Source organism: Peromyscus californicus, unplaced genomic scaffold (assembly GCF_007827085.1).
Source record: "Peromyscus californicus insignis strain IS unplaced genomic scaffold, ASM782708v3 Scaffold_13__1_contigs__length_99412109, whole genome shotgun sequence".
Classification (NCBI taxonomy): Eukaryota; Metazoa; Chordata; class Mammalia; order Rodentia; family Cricetidae; genus Peromyscus; species Peromyscus californicus.
The window spans coordinates 2,151,994-2,175,142 of NW_026294424.1; the positions used below are offsets into that span (position 1 = coordinate 2,151,994).

Genomic DNA, 23,149 nt, shown 5'->3' on the forward strand with positions numbered 1-23,149 from the left:
ACAAGCTTCTTGCCTAAGTCTCCCAGCACTGGTTTTATAAGTATGTGCCACCATACACAACTTGTAGGACTTTTTCAAAGGCATCATTTTTAGCAAGACAACCCAACCTTTGGAGCTGTGTGTCCAAAGATGCCCAAAGAATGGTATCTTTGGATTTATATACCTGTTTTTAATTTCCATGTCTGTATTTCTCTAGTTTCTTCTTGGACCAAGATGACTGATGGAAACCTTTCCACCTCTATGAATGGTGTAGCATTGATGGGCATTCTAGATGGTCGGCCAGGAGATTCCCTTCAGGACCTGCAACACCTGAGTGTTAAGGCACCCATATCCCTTTCAGTGCCTGACTATGGACCCACACTAAAACTTGGTACTTTGGAAGATCGACACAGCCTTCAGTCAGTAGACTCAGGCATTCCTACCCTGGAGATTGGCAACCCGGAGCCTGTCCCCTGCAGTGTGGTCCACGTGAAGAGAAAGCAGTCTGAGTCAGAGGTCATCCCTGAGCGGGCCTTCCAGAGTGCATGCCCCCTGCCGTCCTGTGCACCCTCGGCTCCCACCAGCAGTGAACAGGAGCAAGTTGTGCGGAAGTCTTCTACATTTCCCAGGACAGGCTATGACTCAGTGAAACTCTATAGCCCCACCTCCAAAGCCCTGAGCCGAAGTGACAATGTCTCTGTCTGCAGTGTATCTAGTCTCGGCACAGAGCTGTCAACTACATTGTCGGTCAGCAATGAGGACATCTTGGACCTCATGGTCACAAGCAATTCCAGCGCCATTGTGACCCTAGAGAATGATGATGACCCACAGTTTATTGATGTCACTCTGAGCTCCATCAAGGAAACCAGTGACTTACACCAGCAGGATTGTGTTGCTGAGACTGAGGAGGGGAAGAAATTGAAACTATTCCAGCCATTCAGTCACTTCTTTACAAGGTAACACTTTTGCTATTTGGAGCAGAGCTAGGGCATCAGATGCAGACCTGTTGCCTTGGGCTTCCTGCTCTAACTGTAGTGTGTCTCCTGTGCATTATTAGGAGCTTTGTCCTACAGACAGTTGTGCCTTTCCCCTGTGCCTCAGAGTACCGTGGAGTAGCGTGTGGCCATGTCTGCTACTGAATCAGCTGGCTGGCTTCTCACTGCCCTCTCCTGCTTCTGTGTCCTTGGCTCACTTGAACATTCTTCGTTGCTTCTTGGCCTCCTGCCTTTTGTGGGTGGGGTTGCCCACAGGTGGTTATTACCCTTACTTTGCCATTCACTAATTACTTCAGTTTCTTGGGTCAGGCAAAAGGATGCTGTTGGGAGTGGTACCAGCATTAGCAACTCTGTTTCTAATACTTCTCCTAGTGGCAGACACTGGGGCTGGCATTTCCAAGTGTTCCAGTCATACTTCCAGGGCACCTGGCTGGGCCTTTTCATGTGTTCTGGCCTTGGCCCTGCTGCTGAGGCATGTGCTGTGGCCACCCTGCAGCCAAACCATTCTTATTGTGTGGATCCTGCCATGTGCACCCTTCCTTTAGTGCCTTGTCACCCAGGCCCCCAACAAGCCTACTGGGCTTCCTGTGTGTCCTCTAGAGCCCTGGGAGGAGAGTTGCTTCCATTTTTGCTTCTTGTTTGTGTTGTTATGCATTTATTTAGCAAGAGTCTGTCTAAGGCTCTGTTCTAGGCAGGTCATCTGGGAGTCACAGGGTGATAGACATGATCTTAGGTCATGAAGGCGGGTGAGTTTATAATCTGGGTTTGGGATACCCCAACCAGTTACAGAAACTCTGAGATGCTCTGCATAAGGGTGTGGGGACTGCTGATCATATGTATAGAACTATAATCAGCCCCATATTTTTTTCTTTGGAGGCTTTTGGCCTATGAGCTTGGCAGGTGGGATCATATAGCACATGTTTCTAGCAAGTCAGTGTTAGAATTTGCAGTTCTTGGTGTCAACCAGAGACATCTGGGTCTGAGAACTTGTAGTAACCTAGAGTTCCCCAGTTGCTTCATCAGACAAATGTGGATTGTCCCCCATCAGCCTAAGACCAGTCCTGAGTGAGTGCTCTTCACATGTCATGCAGTCTTCTGGGGACACCTTTGTTCTTGATGTGCCAGCTGGCGGGTACCCTGTACCTCCAGTGGAGTCCTGGTCGCAGAACTTGGTAGTCAGTGATTGCAGAACTTGGTAGTCAGTGATTGCCTTCGGGAGAGCCCTAGGGAGCCCTTGTGTGTCAGAGTTCTTCTGAGGCATCCCGTGCTGGGGATCTCATCTGTGTAGCTGGCTGGTTCCTGTTATCTTGGACGAGTGTTTGCAGTTTTCCAGAGTGCCTTATGTGATTCCTCAGACCGGTCTCAAGGGGAAAGGGGGAAGGAGACAGGTTTTCAGTCATTTAGGAGACAGGGATTCTTAGCAAACCTTTTTTGAAATGGAGGTGAAGTAGCATAATGGGAACAGCTTGGTGTACAGGTCACATCCTAGCTATGTGACCTTAAACATCATTTACCCTCACTGAGGTTTCTGGATCCCTAGCAGAGTACTGAGAAAAAGGGTACTGGGTGCCTGGTGTGTCATTGGTTCTCTTCACTCATCTCTGTTATCCCTTTCGTCAGGGTGTTTGCTGTCTCAGCTCATTTTCCCCAGGATTGGAGTGAAAAGCCCAATTGTGGTTGTGGGATTAAGTGGGTTAATATATGCAAGGTTTAGTGCAGATTCTAACACATGGATAATGTCTTCGTTAGAGTTACTATTGCTGTGATGAAACTCCATGGCCAAAAGCAAGTTGGGGAGAAAAGGGTTTATTTGGCTTACACTTCCATATCACTGTTCATCATTGAAGGAATTTAGGACAGGAACTCAAATAGGGCAGGATCCTGGAGGCAGGAGTTGATGTAGAGGTGGTGGTGGTGGGGGCTACTGCTTACTGGCTTGCTTAACATGACTTGATCAGCCTACTTTCTTGTAGACTGAGGTGCACCAGCCCAGGGATAGCACTACCCACAATGGGCTAGGTGCTCCCCAATCAGTCACTAATTAAGAAAATGCCCTACAGCTAGATATTATGGAGACATTTTCTTAATTGAGGTTCCCTCCTCTCAGCTGACTTTAGCTTGTGTCAAGTTGACATAAAACTATCCAGCACAGATGACTTTACATATCAGCTGTTAGGGGTGATCATGGCTGTCCCCTGATTTATTACTACCTTTGTCTTATAGGGAAAAGGTAGAGTTGAGTTGTCTGTTGAGGCCTCTTCATCTTTGGGGGAAATAACTTCATTTTTCAGTTTCTGACCCTCTTATTCCTTGGTTCTTACCTGTTTATCTTTATCTAGCTCTGACACTGTTATAGGGAGCCACACTGAAGCAGGTGGGACATAAAAACAAATGAATCAAAGTGATATGGCAGTGCACTGAGCCTAGTGGTCCCCTTCTCCTTTCTAGGGTCTCAAAGTCTTAGAGCAGAGCTCCACCTTCGAGTTACTTTGAGGGACAGGGTCAGTGGGACACACACTGAACACGGACAAGTAAGTATAGCACAGAGAATGTTCAAGAATGCAGCCCAGAGCCTAGCCCAGGTGCTCAGAGTACTGTAGACTGCAACAGTGTTTGTGCAGGGTGGACCAGGACTAGAACTGATCCTATGGGGATCCCAGGCCAGGCCATACCATCTTATTCCTTGTCTGACCCCTCACTCTCCTGCATTCTGCTCTCTACAACCTCAGTGAGTTTATTATCTCTAAGCTGGAAAGATGTGTGTGGGTGGTATTGTGGGAAGCTGGTCTAGGAGAATATGGCTCCAGTTAGAGGAAGTAGTGGAGATGATCAGAGAGCTTCTGAACCTGACTTCTTGATGAGGTGCCTACATGAGACAGGAACAGCGGAGCAATAGCTGTCCCATGGAACTGGTAGGCGTAGCTACTGTTTGTTCTTCCTTTACTTGCTGTAACATACACCTGTGTACCCAAGTACTCTGAGCTGTACACAGATTCCTGCCTTCCTAGACAAGGTGGATGTCTTGGGAGGGTGGGCACTGGGAGGGTTCAAGGCTCAGGTGGGCTATGTTTGTTGTTAGCTCTCCTTCATAACTGTGTGACCTTCAGCAGCTTTAATGGGGAAAAACAGCTCAATTAAGTTCAAATAGCTAAGGCATCTAGTTTCCTGGGATTACTTAAGTAGTAGCTTTCACTGGTTTGAGCAGACATATTTTGCTTCCTAACGCACTTGCGAGCTTTTGACCCCATACTGTACATTCATTAGTTGAACCCATTACCCAGTAACTTAGAGCAGGATTTCTGCACCAGGAACTGTTTATGTTTGAGATGGATACTTCTCTGTGGGCAGCTGTTCTGTGTGTTGCAACTTTCCTGACCTCTGCCCAATAGATACTGGCACCATCCTCCAGTTGTGAAGACCAAAATGTCTCTAGACATTATTGCCACATATCCTGGGGGTAGAGGTGGGTGAAGAAGAGTAGGGAGAATCACCAGCCTTTCAGATGCACTGGGCTAACAGGTTTTAACTGTTGGTACTTAATAGCTTCCTCAAGGTCACTTGCTAGTTTCATTTGAGCGGAATCCTCAGTTTACATGGGAGAGCGGTGTTAAGGGATCCTGTGAATGCAGTGTAGTAGAACCTACAGTAGAATTCAGTGGGTGAGGAATTCAGTAGCATGCCTGTGATGTGGCTGTTTTCTCAGGCGATGGGGCTGTTTTCCTTGAAGCCAAGGGTTTAATCTGCTAATCCACACCAGTCTAGGAAGTAGTAATTAGCTTTCCCTGCTTACATCTTCTGTCATGTGGCCTTTTATTAAGCTCTCAGAGGAGGTGATCACAGAGGGTCATTTGTTAAAAATGTCCATTTGAAGGCAAAGCAGCAAAACAAAAACAAACAACAAAAAGAAAAAAAGTAAAAGAAAGCCAGGAGGTGGTGGCACATGCCTTTAATCCCAGTACTCAGGAGTCAGAAGGCAGGGGGGTCCTGAGTTTGTCTACTAGTCACAGCCCTGGTCTACAGAGTGACTTCTAGGACAGCCCAGGCTACACAGAGAAAGCCTGTCTCAAAAAACAAAACAACAACAATAACAACACAATGAAGGCAAACAGATCTTGCCAAAGGAAGACATAGGGTAGAGATAGCCTTTGGGGATGCACTTGGCTGTGCTTAAATGTCTGGTCTGGAACGATGGACTTTCTAGTCTGCTTCCTGGACTGGCAGAGAGCCCTTTGGGGGTACAGTCTGTGTCTGGCTAGCCTTGCTTCTACTTGTAATTCAAAGACAGAGTGGGAGGACCATGGTGGTTTGAGAGCTGGGGCTGGGGAGTCTCACCAGCTCTGTCATTGTGTGCTATGTGACCCTGAGAAAGTCATTTAACCTCTGCAGCCTCTAGTGTGAACTTGAGTGACCTAGGACTAACTGTTCCTCTAGAAAAGGGCTAGTGTGAGAGGGATGGACCGTAACTCAGTGTTAGAGCATTTGCCTAGTGCATGTGAGGTCCTGGGTTCTATCCCTAGCACTGCAAAACAAATACGAAAACCACCCAAGTGAAGTGCTAATAATGCAAGTGTTAAATGAGGAAACAGAAGTTAACTCTTAAGGCAGAGTGTGCTCGATACATACACTGTCTCTGGCCTGCTTTTCTGCTTTTGTTGGGGTTTCACATGTGGTTTCAGTGTTGTTTTTAAAAATTCTTCTGTGTAAAGATGTTTGCTACCACTGGTTTACAAGGGAATCTTCAGTTAGATACTTTGCTATGATATGAATATGTTTAACCACAGTTTTAGTTCTGTACAGAGCTTGGGATTTGATCCATTGGCTGGTGACCATGGAGTATGGTAAGGAGGAAATTCAGGGACAGGAGGCAGCTTATGAAGAAGTGAATTTTTTCCCAGGAGCTGGGTGCACTTTTGTGTGCCTGGCGCTGTTCTTTCCTTTGCATGGCGGCCTTGGCTGCCTTTTTCAGGCGGCACAATAATGGGGAGTAGCATGAGGTGGGACCTTGGGCTGCCAGTTCATCCTTTGGGCTGCTTCAGGTTGCTTTCCTGGACTTTATTAGCTGCAGAGCAGAAGTCTGCTCCTGGTCTCTTGAGGCTAGATATGAATTAGGACCATCTTCTCATTTGTGGGGACATCGAGGCAGAAATGAGCGGCAGGCCATTTTTCGCCTCTCTTTGCTGCTCTCTGGTACCTACTGATGTTGTAGAGATTGGAGGCTTCCCTACAACTTTGACAGTGTCTGTTTTCAGCTTCCTGGATGCAGAGTGTGAGCCCCATGTCCCCTTCCAGAGGCAGTAATGTTGACTTCCTGCTGGGATTCTCTCTCTCTCCCCCTCCCTCCCTCCCTTCCTCCCTTCCTCTCCCTCCCTCCCTCCCTCCCTCCCCTCCCCTCCCTCCCTTCCTCTCCCTCCCTCCCTCCCTTTCTTTTTCTTGAGAGGATTTCTTTGTGTAGCTTTGGAGCCTGCCCTGGGACTCTGTAGACCAGGCTGGAGCTCACAACAGAGATCCGCCTGCTTCTGCCTCCCAAGTGCTGGGATTAAAGGCCTTCATGCACTGCCACCACCATCTGGCACCTGCTGGGTTTCTTGAGTTCAACAATTCCAGTAGCAGCTTCCATTTGCATCTCAGGTACATCAGTTTTGTGTTGCTCAGTGACCTATTCCTAGGAGCCAGGGGATCATTCATTCAGAACCAACTTCTTCATGTGATCTTGAAATCGTCTTATTCCTTGTGTTAAATCCATTTCTGCTTTACATACCTAGATTTTTTTTTTTTTTTTTTTGGTATTTTGTACCACGAACTTACTGATTCAGGAACATATTGGTATTTTTTCTTGTATGCATGGAAATCATGGCAGAGGCTGATTAATTTGCCAGGTGATTTAGGGCTTGAGTCTTTGACCTTTAAGTTTATGATCTGCAAGACAGGAATAAGTTCACACTTTGTTATTGGGTGAAATGGGAAGGGGTGTACCTGGATGTGTATTAGCTGTATGGCTGGCATAGTAATATTGACTTAGTTTTATGTTGTTTGACTTATTTTCTAATGCTATGACCATTTTGAAATTAGCACCAGTGAAATGAGAGGTTGTATTTGATTTATAATTACAACTTTTCTACACAATCTGTTTGCTAGTGCCCTATGTCTTTGAGCATTCTAGGTGTACCAGAACACTTGCTGTGTATTTGAGCTGCTGCTGGTGTGTGCACATGCTTGTGCATTGCTGAGATACCAGGGAAGGAGGGCTGGGCAATAGTTTCTTGACCTAGCTGTGTGATGGTGTCCTGTGGTCTTGAGTAAGGCAGACACTCGGGTTTAGTTTTTGTGTGCTTGTCTGTGAAGTAAGCTGAGGTACTTAATCATGGGTCTGTGAGAATAAAAAGAGCCTTCTCAGATAATCAGCATGTTGAGCTCCAAGAGAAGGGAGACGATTTCAAGATGGGCAGGCTGCTGCAGAGACCACTATGTCAGATCTCTCTGCTGTGGAGTGAGGATAGGAAGAAAGACAATAATAAGATAAAACAAAAACTAATAGATTGGAATAGGACAGAACAAACAGAAGGAAAAGAGCCTAAGGAAAGGCACATGAAACAGATAAAGATGCAGAGACTGCTTCTTTACACACAGGAATCCCATGAAAATGCTAAACTGGAAGGCATAATATATATGCAAAGGACCTGTAGGGTAAAAAGAGAGAGAAAATATATATAAATAAAAAGTAAAAATAAAAAATAAGATAAAAAACAACAACCCTGACTTGATATTATGAGACAAGGAACCTACAATGATGCTGTTGAGTTTGTTTTCTGTTGGCCATCTAGTGCTGGGCATGCAGCCTGCCCTTAACAGAAGTTTGTTTCCCCAGTTGAGAGTCCCTTAGAGAAAACTAAATTTTCATTTGCAAGTGGTTGTCAATTGGAGATATCTTCTGGGTTAGGAATGGGGGCATGTATCCACTTCTCCTTTTAGCTCTTGACTCCATCTGGTACAGACCCATGTACATGCTGCCTCAGTCTCTGAGTTTATAAGTTCTTCTGTGGCTTTACAGGGCATAGCTAATATTTTAAACCTGAGTGATATTTCTCTGTATGGATTTGGCATAGTTTATCTATTTGCTCGCTGAAGGGCATCTTAGTTCCTTCTAAGTTTAGGCATACATGAACAGTTGCTGTTGTAAAGATCCATGTGGGTGTAAGTTTTCAGATCTTTTGGATACTTGCCAAGGAGTGCAATTGCTATACTGTATGATAAACTTGTTTAGTGTTGAAGAAACTGTCTGTTTTCCAAAGTGGCTTCACTGTTTTCTATTCCCACCAGCAATGAATGAGAATTCCTGTTACTTTGTCTCCTCACCAGTGTTTGCTATTATCACTTCTTGTTGTATTGCTCTGGTTTTATTGGTCAAGTAGTAAGCAGGGTCCCTAGTTGACAATGTTCTGGGATAAGTTTCTATAACAAATTACCATTGAAACGAATGGTCTGGAAACACCAATTCTGGAGGCTGGGAAGTTCAAGATAGAGGTCCAGCAGATTTGGTATCCATTGACACACCAAGCTTGTTTTGTTGGACGATGTATTAGTTACTTTTCTTGTTGCTGTGAACAACTTAAGGAAGGAAGGGTTTTATTTTGCCTCACAGCTTGTAGGTCCAGTAGTCCATCATGGCAGGGAAGGCATGGTGACAGGGGCAGGAGGCAGCTGGTCATATTGCATCTGAAGTCAGGAAGAGAGACAGGTGAACCAATGGCATGGTGCTACTCATTCTCAGAGTGGGTCTACCTTCTTCCATTAGGCCTTCCCAGAAATACCCTTAGAGATATACTAGGGGTGTATTTCTATGGTGATCCTAAAGCCCATCAAGTTAGCAGTCAAGATTAACCATCCCAGACAGCCATCTTTAAAAAATATTTTAATATTTATTTTTATTATGTGGAAGTTGGGGACATGGATGCCAGAGAAAGATGTTGTATCCCTTGGAACTGGAGTTACAGGTAGTTGTGAACTGCCTGATGTGGATTCTGGGAACCAAACTTGGGTCCTCTGGAAAAATAGCAAGCACTCGTAACCACTGAGCCATATCTCCAGCCCCAGTAGCCATTTTTGCTATACCCTCATGTGCCAAAGGGGCAAGTCAACTCTTTGGAGCCTTTTTTAAGTGGACACCAATTTCAGTCATGATGGCTCTTGCCTGAAATACTTCCCAAATCTGTCACTCAGTGCTGTCAACTTGGGAATTAGAATTTCAGCATGTGAATTTGGGGGTGGAAGACACATATGTTCAGGTCATAGCCACAAGGGTGGAGTATTGGGTTTGAGGAGAGGGGTGGTGCTAGGGTTATCCTGAGAAATGGATGTTTGGGCATTGCTGGATCCTGCTGAGTGAGCGGAAACCAGCCAGTGTGCCTCTGTATTGCCTCCACCCCAGCTATGTTCCCATTGCACAGGTGCTGGTGTGGGGTAGTGGTGTAGTTTTCTGAATATAGTGAAGTAAAATATAGGCGTTTAGGATGCACTTAAGTGTGGTCACAGTGATGAATTTTGATTTTGTGCTGGGTAGCATGGGTCCCTTGTGGGTGATGGACAGTGAAAAGAGGGGGTCAGAAGGGGCGTGGTGGCAACTTTGAGGTTGGTTGGTGTTTTCCTGCATGGACCTATTCCACTCAACTGGTGATTTCAGCTATGTTTGGAGACTAGCCAGAGAAGGTTGAAGAAAAGCAGCAAGGTGCCCTCGTTTATATATATATATATATACACACACACACCCCTTATATGTTGGGGGGTGAGGAAGGCAGAATGCCATCTCAAGTTCCTTGTTCTAGTAGGCACTGCTTTGGTGGGCAGGCCTTGGTAAGAGAGACCTTCTCATGGTTTAAGAAGATTCCATTTGCCGGGCGGTGGTGGCGCATGCTTTTAATCCCAGCACTCGGGAGGCAGAGGCAGGTGGATCTCTGTGAGTTCGAGGCCAGCCTGGTCTACAAAGTGAGTTCCAGGAAAGGCGTAAAACTACAAAAAGAGAAACCCTGTCTTGAAAAACCAAAAAAAAAAAAAAAAAAAAAAAGAAGAAGAAGATGATTCCATTTATGAATAGCACCCATCTTTCAGGGAGAGGTTGGTTTGGGCTGAAGGGTGGTGCGTGGTTCCTAAGTCTGGGGGTAGGGGAGGACTTTGAATAGCCCTGAATGTAGGGCATGCAGATGCCCCTTATCAAGGGCCCACTGGTGACTGTAGTGCTCAGGAGGTATGTGGGTCACGGATGCTCGGGGTACTCTCCTCTTAGGTGGGCATAACTAAGCACTGTCCTCTAGAGAGGTCCAGGTTACTATGGTAAGAAGAGAAGTAAACGTAACAGGAAAAGCTCAGGAGGAACCTGGACCATCATCATGTGGTTGTGAGGTACTACTTCCTCTTCCTTAGTCCTGGTCCTCTCTAGGGACCCCACCCTTACTTCCAGCTGATTGTCTACACTTGGTGTTCCCTTGGCATTCCCCACTGGGTAAGAGCCTGTGTAGCTTCCTCTCCCTAGGACAGCCTGCACAAAGGAGGACTTAGTCAGTGACACTGTTTCTGTGCTTCCCTTGAGAGGCCACACCCCAGAGTCATGTATGCAAATGCTTAACCTAGCCAGCATGTTCTTTCCAGCTTTGGAGGTCTTCTGTGTACCCCAGGTAGCTCATATCCTCAGTAGACTAGCCCATAGAGGGTGCTGGGGGAGTGCATGTCATCACAAGCTGCCCAGTGCTATTGCTTTGGCTGTTCTGCTGGGCCCTGTTTAGTTCCTTGGGTATTCTCTGTAGCAACACTCAGCAGACTATCTGTCCTGATTGGAACCCATCACAGACAGCATGGGGCCTGCAGGAGGTACTATGAAGAGAGAAAGCAGGTGTTAAGGAGTGTGGGGATGAGAAAACTGAAAAGGTTGTGTCTAGACAGGGTGGTTGGGGCTTGGTGTTTGCTGAGCAGGTGACATTCAAGTAAAGATTTGAGTTTGGGTAAAGGAGAGTGCTCTCCAAGGATGTTGCAGGGACAGGGTTTCCAAGGCTGGTGGACCTTGCCTCATTTATTACATGTCTACCTTGCAGTTGCTCAGGACCTGTGTCATCGCCTAAGCAGCCCACCAGCTCCTGGTCCCAGGCCCCCAATGCAGTTTGTACTCACTTAGCAAATTTACTCCTTTTGGTTGTCTGGAGTCTGCTTTGCAGAGTCTGGCCCTGTGCTATCCAGTATGTTAGCCATCAGTTAAAGCCAATTAAAATAACCTAAAATGGAAAATTGAGATCCTCAGCCTTACTAGCCGCATTCAGGCACTCAGTAGCCATGTGGGAATCAGGGGCTGCTGTATTGAATGGCTCAAATTGGGTCCATTGCCACTGTGGTGGGAAATTCTGTTGCCAGCCTACTCTAGAGGACAGCCTGTGACTTTATTTTTAAACTTGTCCCTTTGATGTATAAAAGCAACACACAGTGACTGTTTAACCAGCACATCATAATAAAGGGGGTGAAGCTGAGAGAAACCTGCAGAGAGCACCGTGCACAGGGCCAGGAGCACGCTGACATTGCTCTTGACCATGGGAGTCATCTCTAGCCCCTGTGTATACTATTAAGGCTTCTCTCTGTTGAACAGGATGCAGCAAAGCTGTGGGCATCATTCTACCTGCATACCTCCTAGAATTTTTCTTTATTTCCTTACAGACTTTTTATGGGTTTTAAACATTAAAAGACAAAATGAAGTAGACTAGTGCTGGGATCTGCCTCCAGAGGTAGAGTACATGCTTAGCAAGGTGGGGTTCTGGGTTCCATGCTCACTCAGTACTGTAAGTGTGGGTTCCTGGGTTCCATGCTCAGTACTGTAAAAATAAAACAACAGTATCAACAACTAAAACCATAGGCTCATTCTATGGTTTGGTGTTCTACATTTTAGCTTAGAGAAAGCAGTCTCTTACATAATTAAAAGTTGTTCATATGCTTATTAATAATGTCTTTGTGGTCTTCCTCCCTATGAATCATTTATCTGCCCAATAAGGAAGGTAGGCTTTGTTTCTGCCATGTGTACTACAGCCTGCTTGGTCTGCATTTTAGATGATGAAATGGGGGATGGGTTTCCAGAATTGCTACTTTATGATCATTGTCCCTGACACTAGTCAGCTCCGACTGCAAACCCCCCTCCCCCCCGCAGAGGTCACAGTGCTATATAGCCAGTGGCCTTAGTGATATATGCCAGGAGCCCTTTTCCCCTTTGGAGAAAGTTTCTAGGCAGTGAACACCCAGACTCTGTTTTATGAATAATGATACTCCTAGCAATGGCCAGTGACTGTTGGAATTTGCCATGGTTTCGACCTCCAGTTAGTATGATATGAGTTTGGAGAGGACTTTTCTTTGGTATACCTTGAGCCTTCTCTTTTTCTCATAGACTCTGGCTCCAGTGCTCTGCTTCACACTTCCTGCTTCTGCCTGAGGTTCTCTCTCCCTTCTATTCCTTCTTTCAGCATTGTTTTGTTTTTTTTGAGACAGGGTTTCTCAGTGTAGTCTTGGCTGTCCTGGAACTCGCTCTGTAGTCCAGGCTGGCCTTGAACTCAAAGATATCCACCTGCAGTACAATGTGAGCTGTCTAATGTCTTAAGATTCTTCTGGCTCACCGATCCAAGATGGATGCAGATTCCTAATCTGATGGGCTTCTAAAACCTGCCTCTGCCTTCCAAGTGCTGGGATTAAAGGCGTATGCCACCACTGCAGGGCCAGTTGCAGTATTCTTAAGGGCTAGCACAAAAGACACCCTTCTCTGAAGCTTCTCCAATGCCGAGGTGACTCCTACAGAGTACAGTACTCTTTCCTGTCTCATACAGGTCACTCTAGACTGGAATTGTCACTCTGTCATTCTGCCCTATCTCCTTCAGGCCAGCTGTAGTTTAGTATTGTCATGTGGCCTTGCTTTTTCTGTGAGCTCCTCCAGGACTGGGTCTCAGCTCTTCCCAGCTCCCTTTCCTTAGTCTCAGAACATCAACAGCACATAGTCCAAACGAGAGTATGGACTCATGTTTCTGGAGCCAGTGTAAGTGATTTTAATCCTGTAGTAGGAGATACTCTATGGTTTGGTGTTTGTTGTATTAGGAAAAACAAGGGATCTGCTGGCTTATGGGGAAAGTGGCCCAGATTTACTGGGGTACAGAGGAATGGCACATCAGGTTTTAGAAGCCCATCAGATTAGGAATCTGCATCCATCTTGGATCGGTGAGCCAGAAGAATCTTAAGACATTAGACAGCTCACATTGTACTGCAGGGCAGGGCTTGCTGTTTGACTTTGGTTTAGTGAGTACAAATGAGGCACAGATTTAAAGCAAAGTCTAAAGATAATCCTTTCTTTCCAGCAGCTTCCATAAACAGTAAGTTATCTTAAATACATACAGGGTAAAACATCAATTAAAGAAGTAGGAAGATTTTATTGGTTAAAGAGCAAAGTTCTCAGCACAATAGAAATGTCAGGGACACATTAACAAAATGGTCAGCTGGAGATAGAGCTCAGTGACTGATCATGTGTCTAGAATGTGGAGGCCCTAGATTCAGTCCTCAGCACTGAAAATTAAAATAAAAATGATTATGAAAATTCCTGTTTGTTGAGAAAAAAGCATCCAAGTCCCACTCTTGGAGGTTAGACCTAACTGGTTTAGGATGAGATGTATGCATCAGAACTTGTAAAGCACTCCTTGGCAGTTCTGGAATGTAGTGCAAGCAAGGCCAGCTCTGAAGTATGGGCTGTGCTTGGAGAGTGTTTCCCTCTGCTGCACACCTCATTGTTTTCAATGAGTTTCCACATTGCCTCCTCTCTGGGGGAAGTCATTCATTATAGTATAAATAGTATGCTTCCCAGTGGTAAGCTGCTTGGAGAAGGGGACCTAGACTTGTGGTCGTCAGTGATTCTTCCCAGTGTTTGGCATAGTGCTTAGGATAGAAGTTGATTTGATATGCATTTGTTGAATGAAAATATAATTCTTATCAATATGCTTCATGTTAGATAAGATACTTGATCTGTTGTAATTAATCAGTTGTTCTCTGGTTAGTAAGCACATTGATAGAGGCCTAGGAACCTAGTGGTGACATCACTATTCTATGAATGAAGACTGTGAGGTCTCATTTCTGCCCAGAGTCAGGCAGGCTGGGCAGCTGCAGTTTAAGCCACATTCTGCTGGAGTCCATATCCCAGGAGTACACTTTCTACCTTTAGTTAGACTTTTCTCCTTAAGATTTCCAGTGCTAAAGACGCATAGCTGTCTCCTGACTCTGTTAAGATGGCTGTGATTCCAAGATTACTTATGATTACCATGTGGACAAACTGCTCACTATTGATGTTTCTTTCCCCCTTTCTTCTTAGTATTCAGTTGGAGATTAGGAATAGATTGCATTTTCTTGGAAAGGTACATTTTGTATTAATTTACATAGCCACTTTCATGCTGCTTTCTTTTTTTAGATTTAGTTTGATAATTTTTAATTATGTGTAGATATGTATGTCTGCATGTGAATATGTGCACATGGAGGCCCCTGGAGTGGAGTTACAGAAGGTTATAAGCTGCGTTATGTGGGTGCTGGAAACTGAACTTGGGCCCTCTGGGAGAGCAGCAAGTGTTCTTAATAGCTGATCCATCTCTCTAGCCCCTTTGCTCTGCTTTCTTTCTCTCTTCATAAAAATCTAAATTGACAAAGAGTTGTTTTATTAGTTAGAAATATAATGGTCAGAGATTATGTAGGAGTGTATTATAAAAACTTTTGTCTTAGAATGATATGTCAATCCACAATTTTACAAACTGTCCAGAAGTTTTGAGTTATGTAAAACAGTTTAAAACCATTAAAAATTGTTTTTAGTGTAAAAAAAAAAAAAAAAAAAAAAAAGAAGATCAGCCATTTATGTAAACCATTAAACCAATTATATAAACCCTTAAATGAAACTGTAGACTTGAAATCTAAGAGTATTTAGAGGTAAGAGGGCATTAACTCAACAGTTTGACCATTTATGGAAAGAGTATAATAGTTTATACATGTTTTTATATATGATGCTATGCTCTGTTAGTACATGAGTTCCATTTTTGATAGTGTAAAAAATGATCTGACAATACAACATTCTTTTCAGAACTTTAAATGGAAATTGATTTTGTGGTTTAAATATTGATGTATATCATAAAATACTTTGAATACTGTAACAAAACTTATATTAAAACATCTATACTTGTATTCTATAAAATCAAAAAAAAAAAAAAAAATCTAAATTGATATTAGAGAGTGGAGCTCTGCTTAATTTTTCCTTCCTGTATTTGCATGTTAGGGAGTGTTTAGAAGAGATTGGGAGCTTGTGGGTAGGGAAAATATGGGCCTTGTGGACTCTGTGACCTTCTGTGGAGACTTGCAGAGACATCATTTCAGGGTCAGATTAATGAGTTACCCAGCAGGTTTTATGCCAGACCTTAGGATACAGAGACCAAGTAGGAAGGCCCTCACCTTGTAGTGGGCGGTAGGCCTTTCAGAAACTAGAATCCTGGCCTGTAAGGTGTCTCAGCAGGTTTAGGCACTTGCCTCCTGCCAAACCTGACGACCTGGACCCTCATAGTGGTCCTTTGATCTTCACATGTAATTGAAAACAAACAAAAATATTTCCTTTAAAAAGGAAAAAAAAGAGAAAGAAACTAGAATCCATGCTTCCAGCTCTATGTCTAAGTGGTTTGAGAGCACAGCAGGGGCTGTGTTGGGAGGGACATCCAGCCAGGCTGCAAAGGAGGGTGGTAGAGCTGAATTCACTCTGTTGAAGTTGAGTGTAGAGCAAAGCACACAGATTAGGCATTGAGTGTGAGCACACTCATATGAATGCCCCTGGATCAGCAGCCTGCAGGAGCCTCTTTGGGGGCCCTTCCCTGACAATATCTGTCTCGCAGAAGGTGACCACTGTTTACCTAAATGGAGTAAACGTGGTTTGCATTCCTGGGTTTGGCCTCCTTGGCTCACACTGTGTGTGCTTCTGTGGGTGGTACTTTGCTGAGTTTCAGCACTCAAGGGTGATGCTGATCATAATACTTTTGTGCCTGTACGTTGAGGCACATACACCTGGGCAGAATTCCAGAGTCCGCTTTGTCCATGCCAAGCCTCTTCCCAGTATGGATACGGCACTTCACACTTCGCTGGCTCTGTGGGCAGACAGCTTGGTCAGTAGCCTCTTTAGACATAGGTATTGCCACTTTTGTTTTCTTTGTTCATCCTGGTGGCAGGATAGGGCCGTACAGGTTTTAATTTGCACTTTCATTTTAATGATAGGCTGCATCTTTTTATATTGTATTTGACGTTTGGAATTTCTTTTGTGGTAGTTTTTGTTTATTGTTTATTGTTGTTTTTCCTGTGAAGCTGGGAGGAACTTAGGCCTTATGCATGTTAAGCATGTGTTCCGTCTCTGGGCTATATCCCCATAAAGTTGGTTTATAGGTACATTTTGTATATTCAGGATAAGCATCCTTTGTCAAATACATGTGCCAACAAATACCATGTCCTTCACTGTGTCTTACTTTTTTTTTTTTTTTTTTAACATACTGCTTATTATGTTGCCCAGATTGGTCTTAAATTCAAGTGTTCTTTCCAAGTGATTGGGAATACAGATACACACTACCACGCCCAGCTCATAGTTAACGTTTTAATCTTCCTAATGTTTGTTATGTTTTGTTTGCTTTATGAACAAAGATATTTTAGGCTGTAACCAATTCTACATCTTCCTTTTATGGGTGTGATTTCTTGTTAGCTGTGTAGGAACTGCTGTCTCCTAGCGGTTTTGTTGTTTTGCCATTCCCAATGGTCTGTGAGCCCGGATTGTCTGAAGGAGCCCTGCACATGCAGTATGCAGACCATTTTTCTCACTGAACCTTTGAGGGAACCAGCTGACTGTCCCCCACCCTTACTTTCTCTTTCACTAACACCACGGTAGTTTTCAGTTAGTCAGCTGTGTGAGAGGCCTGGTAACTGCCAAGTGTGCTCTCCTGCTTGTTCTTCGGTGGCGTTGCCTGGGCTGGCCTTGGTCCTTTGCATTTCCATGGCAATTTTATAGCTTGGTGGTTTCCTTTTAAAAAAATTCCCCAGAGTTTTGTTTGGGATTTTATTGACGTTATAGCTCAATGAAGTCTTCTTATCCTTGAATGTGTTGGTTTCTCCATTAGTTTAGTTTTTTGTTGTTGTTGTTGTTGTTGTTGTTTCTTTAAGCTTTTTTTTTTTGATGTATAGGTCTTGTGTTTCTTTCAATAAATTTATTCTAAATGGGCTAGTGAGATGTCTCAGGAGATAAAGAAACCTGCTACTAAGCCTGAGTTCCATCCCCGGGACCCACATGGTAGAAGGAGACACCTAACTTCCACAGTTGTTCACTTGCATGCTGTGGCATATGCTTCCCATAATAAATAAATAAAAATTAAAAAAAATTAAAAATTATTCCAAGATACTATTTTTGATAGTTTTATAATTTGTAGTTGTGACTCTGGGTAGTGTTAATTTTTGTTTGTTTGTTTTTGAGACAGGGTTTCTCTTTGTAGTCTTGGCTGTCCTGGAACTCACTTTGTAGACCAGACTGGCCTCGAATTCACAGAGGTCCACCTGCCTCTGCCTCCTGAGTGCTGGGATTTAAAGCATGTGCCACCACCGCCCGACTCATAGTGTTAATTTTTATGTATATAATTTGAGTCCTGTAGTCTTGTTCTATTCAGTTACTCTAATAGTTTATCTATAAACCCTTTGGATTATTCTGTAGACAGTAACCACTGTCTGTGCATGAACTTGTTTCTTTTCCATCTGTTACCTCTCATCTTGTTTTCTTGCCTTATTGCTTCTTCCCCTCCCCGACGTGATGTTACATTGACAGGCACTAGCAGAATCCCCCGCCTGGGTCCTGACCTCTGAGAGTGTGGTCCACATTGCTATAGGATACCTTTGATCAGATGTGTGGCTTTCTCAGATAGCTTTTCTAAGACATTCCCTTTGTTTGCTTGTTTGCTTATTTATTTATTTTTGTTTTTACATCCCAATCAAAGTTTCCCCTCCCTCCCCTCTTCCCAGTTTTCCTCCCCCTTCCTCTCCCTCCCCTGGACATTCCTTTTTATTTCTAGTTTTAAGGTCTTAAAAAGTCATTCCTATCTTCACTTTATTGAATGGTTATTCTCCATCCGTTTGCGGGCTATGTTTTCTCCTCTAACTTTTTTTGGGGGGTGGGTGGGATGGGAATGCCACTGTACTTTCCTAATGAATTAATATTCTTAGAACAATCCAATTTATTTATGACACATTATACTTTTTATTTGATAACATTTTGTTTTTTAATTTTTTTGTGTTGTTTTCCTTTTAGCTTTGGTATCAAGAACCTCATATGATGTGTGTACTTTCTGTGTTCTCAGATAGTTTCTCTAATTTTCTCTGGGGCTGGTTGGATGGCTCAACTGGTGGGTGGTTGCCACTAAGCATGCTGACCCGAGTTCAGTCCCAGGGATCCCCATGGTGATGAGAGAAGTTGTCTACTGAGGTCCACAGGCATGCTGTGGCACATATACCTCCCTTACACACACAAAATAAAAATGTAATAAAAAAGATTTTTTTTCTTTGGTGGTTGGATCTATGGATATGTCAAAACACATTGACCTATATGCCCCCAAAGTCAGCTTTACTGTATCTGAGTTCCATAATAAAAGTACTTCAGTGCAGTGTAGGGGACTTTTAAACATGTGTTCATACTCCACTGATACCCCACCCCCAAACTTTATATCAGATGGTCCTCACAGGGGCAGCAGAAAGTTCTTGAGCACTTCCCACCCCTTTCTTCCCCTTCACTACAGATTGAACCCTGGACTTCGTGTGGTGTAGGCAGGTGTTCTGTCACTCAGTTTTCTTAGTAATGATGCCAGTGAATGTGTTTGCTGAGGGACCTAATAAATTCTTGGGATGAACCTTGGAAAGAAGGACTAAGAAAGCCTTGTTCTTTATGAGTCTGTATTCCTTCTGTCCATGTTTGGAAGACTTCTTCGTGAGTTTTTAAATTGTGGAGTTAACATGTTTTGTTGTCCTATATTATATAAACTAAAACTACAGAAGGCCGAGGAAGTTGAAGGAGACATGAGGCTGCCTTCATGAGGCTGTGGGCTTTGTACTGCAGGAGAACAGAAGGGTCCTCCTATCTATCGCCTTTCTTCCCTCCCCTTCCTCCTCACGGTGTATCAAGTGACATTGCATTCCTTGGAGTCGCCTGCCACCTCCTTGTTCCAGACAAGGTCACTGACTGTTGAGCAAATGTTCCTAGTGGAGCTCCAGACAGGGTTTCTCTGTCAAGTGGTGGTGGAGCTAACAACTGCCTGTGGAGGGGGCTTCTACAGGACTGAGGGTTGGCATGTGGGTTGATGACAGCCCCAGGAGAACCAAGCTGTAGTTAACTACTGGTAGGCTTAGAGCTGTTCTCTTGTAGAACTTGAAGTTGTTAGATCTTTTTTGTTTGTTTTTGAGCCAGTGTCTCACTGTATAGTTCAGGCTGACTTCAAATGCTCGACTCTCCTGCCTCAGCTTCTGGAGTGCTGAGTTTATGATTCTCATCACACCTAGGGTGTTTTGTTTTTTAAGACAAGGTCTCAGTAGTCCAGGCTCTTGGACTTATATGTAGCCGAGGATGACCTTGAACTTCTGATCCCTCTGTTGTCACCTGATTTTTGTTTGTATAACAGCCCTGGCTGTCCTGGAATTTGCTCTGTAGACTAGGTTGGCTTTGAACTCAGAGAGATCTGCCTGCATCTGCCTCCTGAATGTTGAAAGGTGTGCACCACCATGGCTGGCCTGTTGTCACTTTCTGAATACTGGGATGAGAAGGCTTGTGCCATCGTGCCTGGTTGATGGATGCTAGGGATCAAACCCAGGACTCCCTAAATGCTAGGCAAGCAATTGAATTTCATCCTTAGCTCTACCTGTTCATTATTTTTTAAAGATCTATTTAATTTTAATTTCATTGTGCGTGCACATGTGTGTGTGTGCAAGATGCCAGATTTCCTGGAGCTGGAGTTGAGGAACTAAAGTCAAGCCCACTAGAAGAGCAGGAAGTTCTTTTAACCACTGAGTCATTTCTCTAGCTTCTGTTTGGTTTTTTTAAAACAGTATCTACAGTTGTGAATGAGAGAGAATTCTCCCCCTAGTGGTTTTCAATTGGGTGTTTGCACAATGAGTCACATGATATGGTCCACTTACATACTTAACATTTGCATGGCTTCTCCATGTAGCACAGTGTCTAATATAGCAAGTAGTCACAGGTGTTGCTTACAGGGCAGTTTGTACAGTGCTATTCTACTTCTCAGTGTGAAGTAACAGTGGGGTTCGTTATCAGAAGGCTGTCTATACTGTCTTGTTTGCTTTGTCCTGGAGCTGCCTCCTGGCCCGGGGACCTAAGTACTCAGGCTTTGCTGCCCCACTTTGCCTACCTTCTCTGCCTCCACCCTCCCTGTGACTGGTGAGGCGCCCCACCCCTTCCCTTCCAGCTGATCTGCTCCTTCCTGCAAGCCTTCTCCTTTCGGAGCAGGTGGAAGGAGGACACAGTGGTGTGGCCGTGACACTGTGGCTTGCCAGGTATGTGGCACCAGGAGATTCAGAGCATCTGCAGCTGGTCCCTGAGAACTGTGTGGTCACAGTAGAATCATGGCTGTTTCCCCTGTGCTCCTGTTCATGGACAGGTGAGTGGCTGTTATGCCTCTCTAGCGTGGGTAACTGGAGACAGCCAGGGCAGGGTCTTTCCCACTATGATGGAGGATCTGTTGTGAGGTAACTTGATGCCCTTGATATGGTCGGGAAGTTTCCTTGGGCAGCCCTCTTTAAAATAGACACGCTCCCTTGTGTTTAGGAAGCATACTGGGGATGGAGCGCTCCGAGGCTTGCCTAGTGCTGGACACCACCCCCTATCCCTCCACCAACATCCATCCCTGATCATGATCAGGGTCTGTTTCACTTTGTTTCTGTATAGTTGTGGTATTGCTGAGGAAGACGTGTAGCAGCCCTATGGCTGTCGAAGTGGCTCTCTTTGTTTCCTTGCTTTCTCAAAGCAAGGTTACAGGCAACTGTAGATGCACATACATTCAGATTTTGAGGGTAGAAAACACTGTGATGGGCTGGAGAGGATCAGCTCTGTTCTTTCTGTGTCTCTCTAGGTCAGTGGTTCTTAACCTTCCTTATGCTGTGACCCTTTACTACAGTTCCTCATGTTGGAGAAATCCCCAACCATAAAATTATTTCATTGCTACTTCATAACTATAGTTTTGCTACTTTTATGAATTGTAAATATCTGATATGCAGGATATGTGATATTTGACCCCTGTGAAAGGGTTGTTCAACCTCCCCTCCCCACGGGATCTCAACTCACAGGTTGAGAACCCTGCTCTTGGTGCTTCTTAGCCTCTTGGTGTTTATTTAGTGGCTGGGTGCTGGGAGGAGAATGTAAAATGCATGAGAAGTGCCTGGTTCAGCTTTAGGCTGCAGGAAAGTGACCTGTAACAGGTAGCTGTGACTGGGAAATGGGCCAGCAGCTCTTCTGGAGATGAGTTCTGCAGTTCAGCTTTGGATTCTGATGTCATGAACCAAAGGAGGGAGAGAACAAGGAGTGATGGCTGAATCCAATAGCAAGCTGCATGCCCCTCAGACGTGCAGAACTCCGAGGGTGGAGGCCTTTAGCTTTACTTCCTTGACACCTCAGCAGGGTTTTAGAAATCCCTTAGGGGTGTCTGGCTGGTTGAACCTGCTCCACCAGGGCAGGGACTGTCATCCACCCACTCCTCCAACACCTCATCTTAGTTCCGTGCAGCTGATGTCTCTTGGATGGCTCTAGATCCTAGCTTCCTCTATTGCAAGTGTACAGTAGTAATCCTTCTGTAACCCTTATAAAAATTCCTTGGCCAATAATTTTACCTTTTATTTGTAAGACAGTCTTATGTAGCCTAGACATCCCCAGACTTACTGTGTAATCAAGTGTGACTTTAAACTTCTGGTCCTTTTGTTCCCACCTTCTGAGTGCTGGAATTACAGGCACATACCAGAGCACTTGGTTTATGCTGGGCTGGGAATGGAGTCTTGGACCTCATGTATGGTATGCAAGGACTCTGCCTACTGAACTATGTCCTCGGTGCCTAAACAAGCATGTTGTATGTATCTAGGACCTATTTCAGGCACTACAGATGAAGCAGTGAGTAGCAGAGGCATGTACAGCCTTGGAAGCTTTATAGCTGGTGAAGAAACATATTAGACAGCAGGTTGACATTGTCCCTGTGTTCTCTGTGACTGCTTTCTGAGAGGGCAGGTGTCAGGTGCTGCCCTGCATAGTGTCTTGTTGTCAATGAGCATTCATATTGCTTTTGAAGTCATCTTTTAATTTCAGTACATCCCAAAAGTTAATGGGGGACAAGTGTAACGATACTTATGAAGTTAGAGGCTACACAGATGAGGTTTAATAGGGCATGGACTTTGGCTCTGAGTGCTTGCTGGAGTCTCCTCGGCTGATGACATACTCCAGGCTTCACATGCCAGAGTGCTGGCACTGAATGTGGGACATTGTTAATGGTTCATAGCCTCCAGAACCTCTCATTTATCCATAATTTTGTGTTTATAATTATTTTTTTTTCTTAAAGGATCTCCTGTCTAAACTATCAAAGCTCAAAGAATCCCTAAAACCTGGATCAGCTCCTCCCTGAAAAACAGATGATGGAAACGCTGGTTTTAGCCATGTGTTAAGATGTTGGGGACAGTGCTGGGTGATACAGATCAAAGCATTCTAGAGAAGCCCGAAACCCAGGTGTGTGTGTGTGTGTGTGTGTGTGTGTGTGTGTGTGTGTGTGTGTGTATGAGAAAGAGAGAGAGAGAGAGAGAGAGAGAGAGAGAGAGAGAGAGAGAGAGAGAGATTTAAAAATAATTTAATGTTCAGCCAGTACTTCATGTTGAGAACACTTTGTAGACAGAAAACAGGCCACTGGTGGGTCATCTCTGCTCATGACCTTTCTGCATCTCTAGCATGGAGCTACAAGTAAGTGTCGAGGGAGCTCCATGACTTGTCCTTCATCCCAGTTGGTTCTCACAATGGTTCAAGGAAGAAGTTATCTCCATGTAGAATGAAGATCATGGGAGCCCAGGGCTCTGAGATGGTGGTTGTTTACCCTGGGCCG

The 23,149-nt window shown here is 44.5% G+C and overlaps 1 protein-coding gene across 1 annotated transcript in view; it reads left to right on the plus strand.

The window, feature by feature from the left end:
- LOC128109054 (TBC1 domain family member 14) overlaps positions 1–23,149 on the plus strand; it is a 178,050-nt gene that overhangs the window by 96,674 nt on the left and 58,227 nt on the right. The window contains exon 2 of the mRNA XM_052736087.1: positions 197–935. Within this exon, the coding sequence (XP_052592047.1) occupies positions 197–935 (739 nt within the window). The remainder of the gene's footprint in view (positions 1–196; positions 936–23,149) is intronic.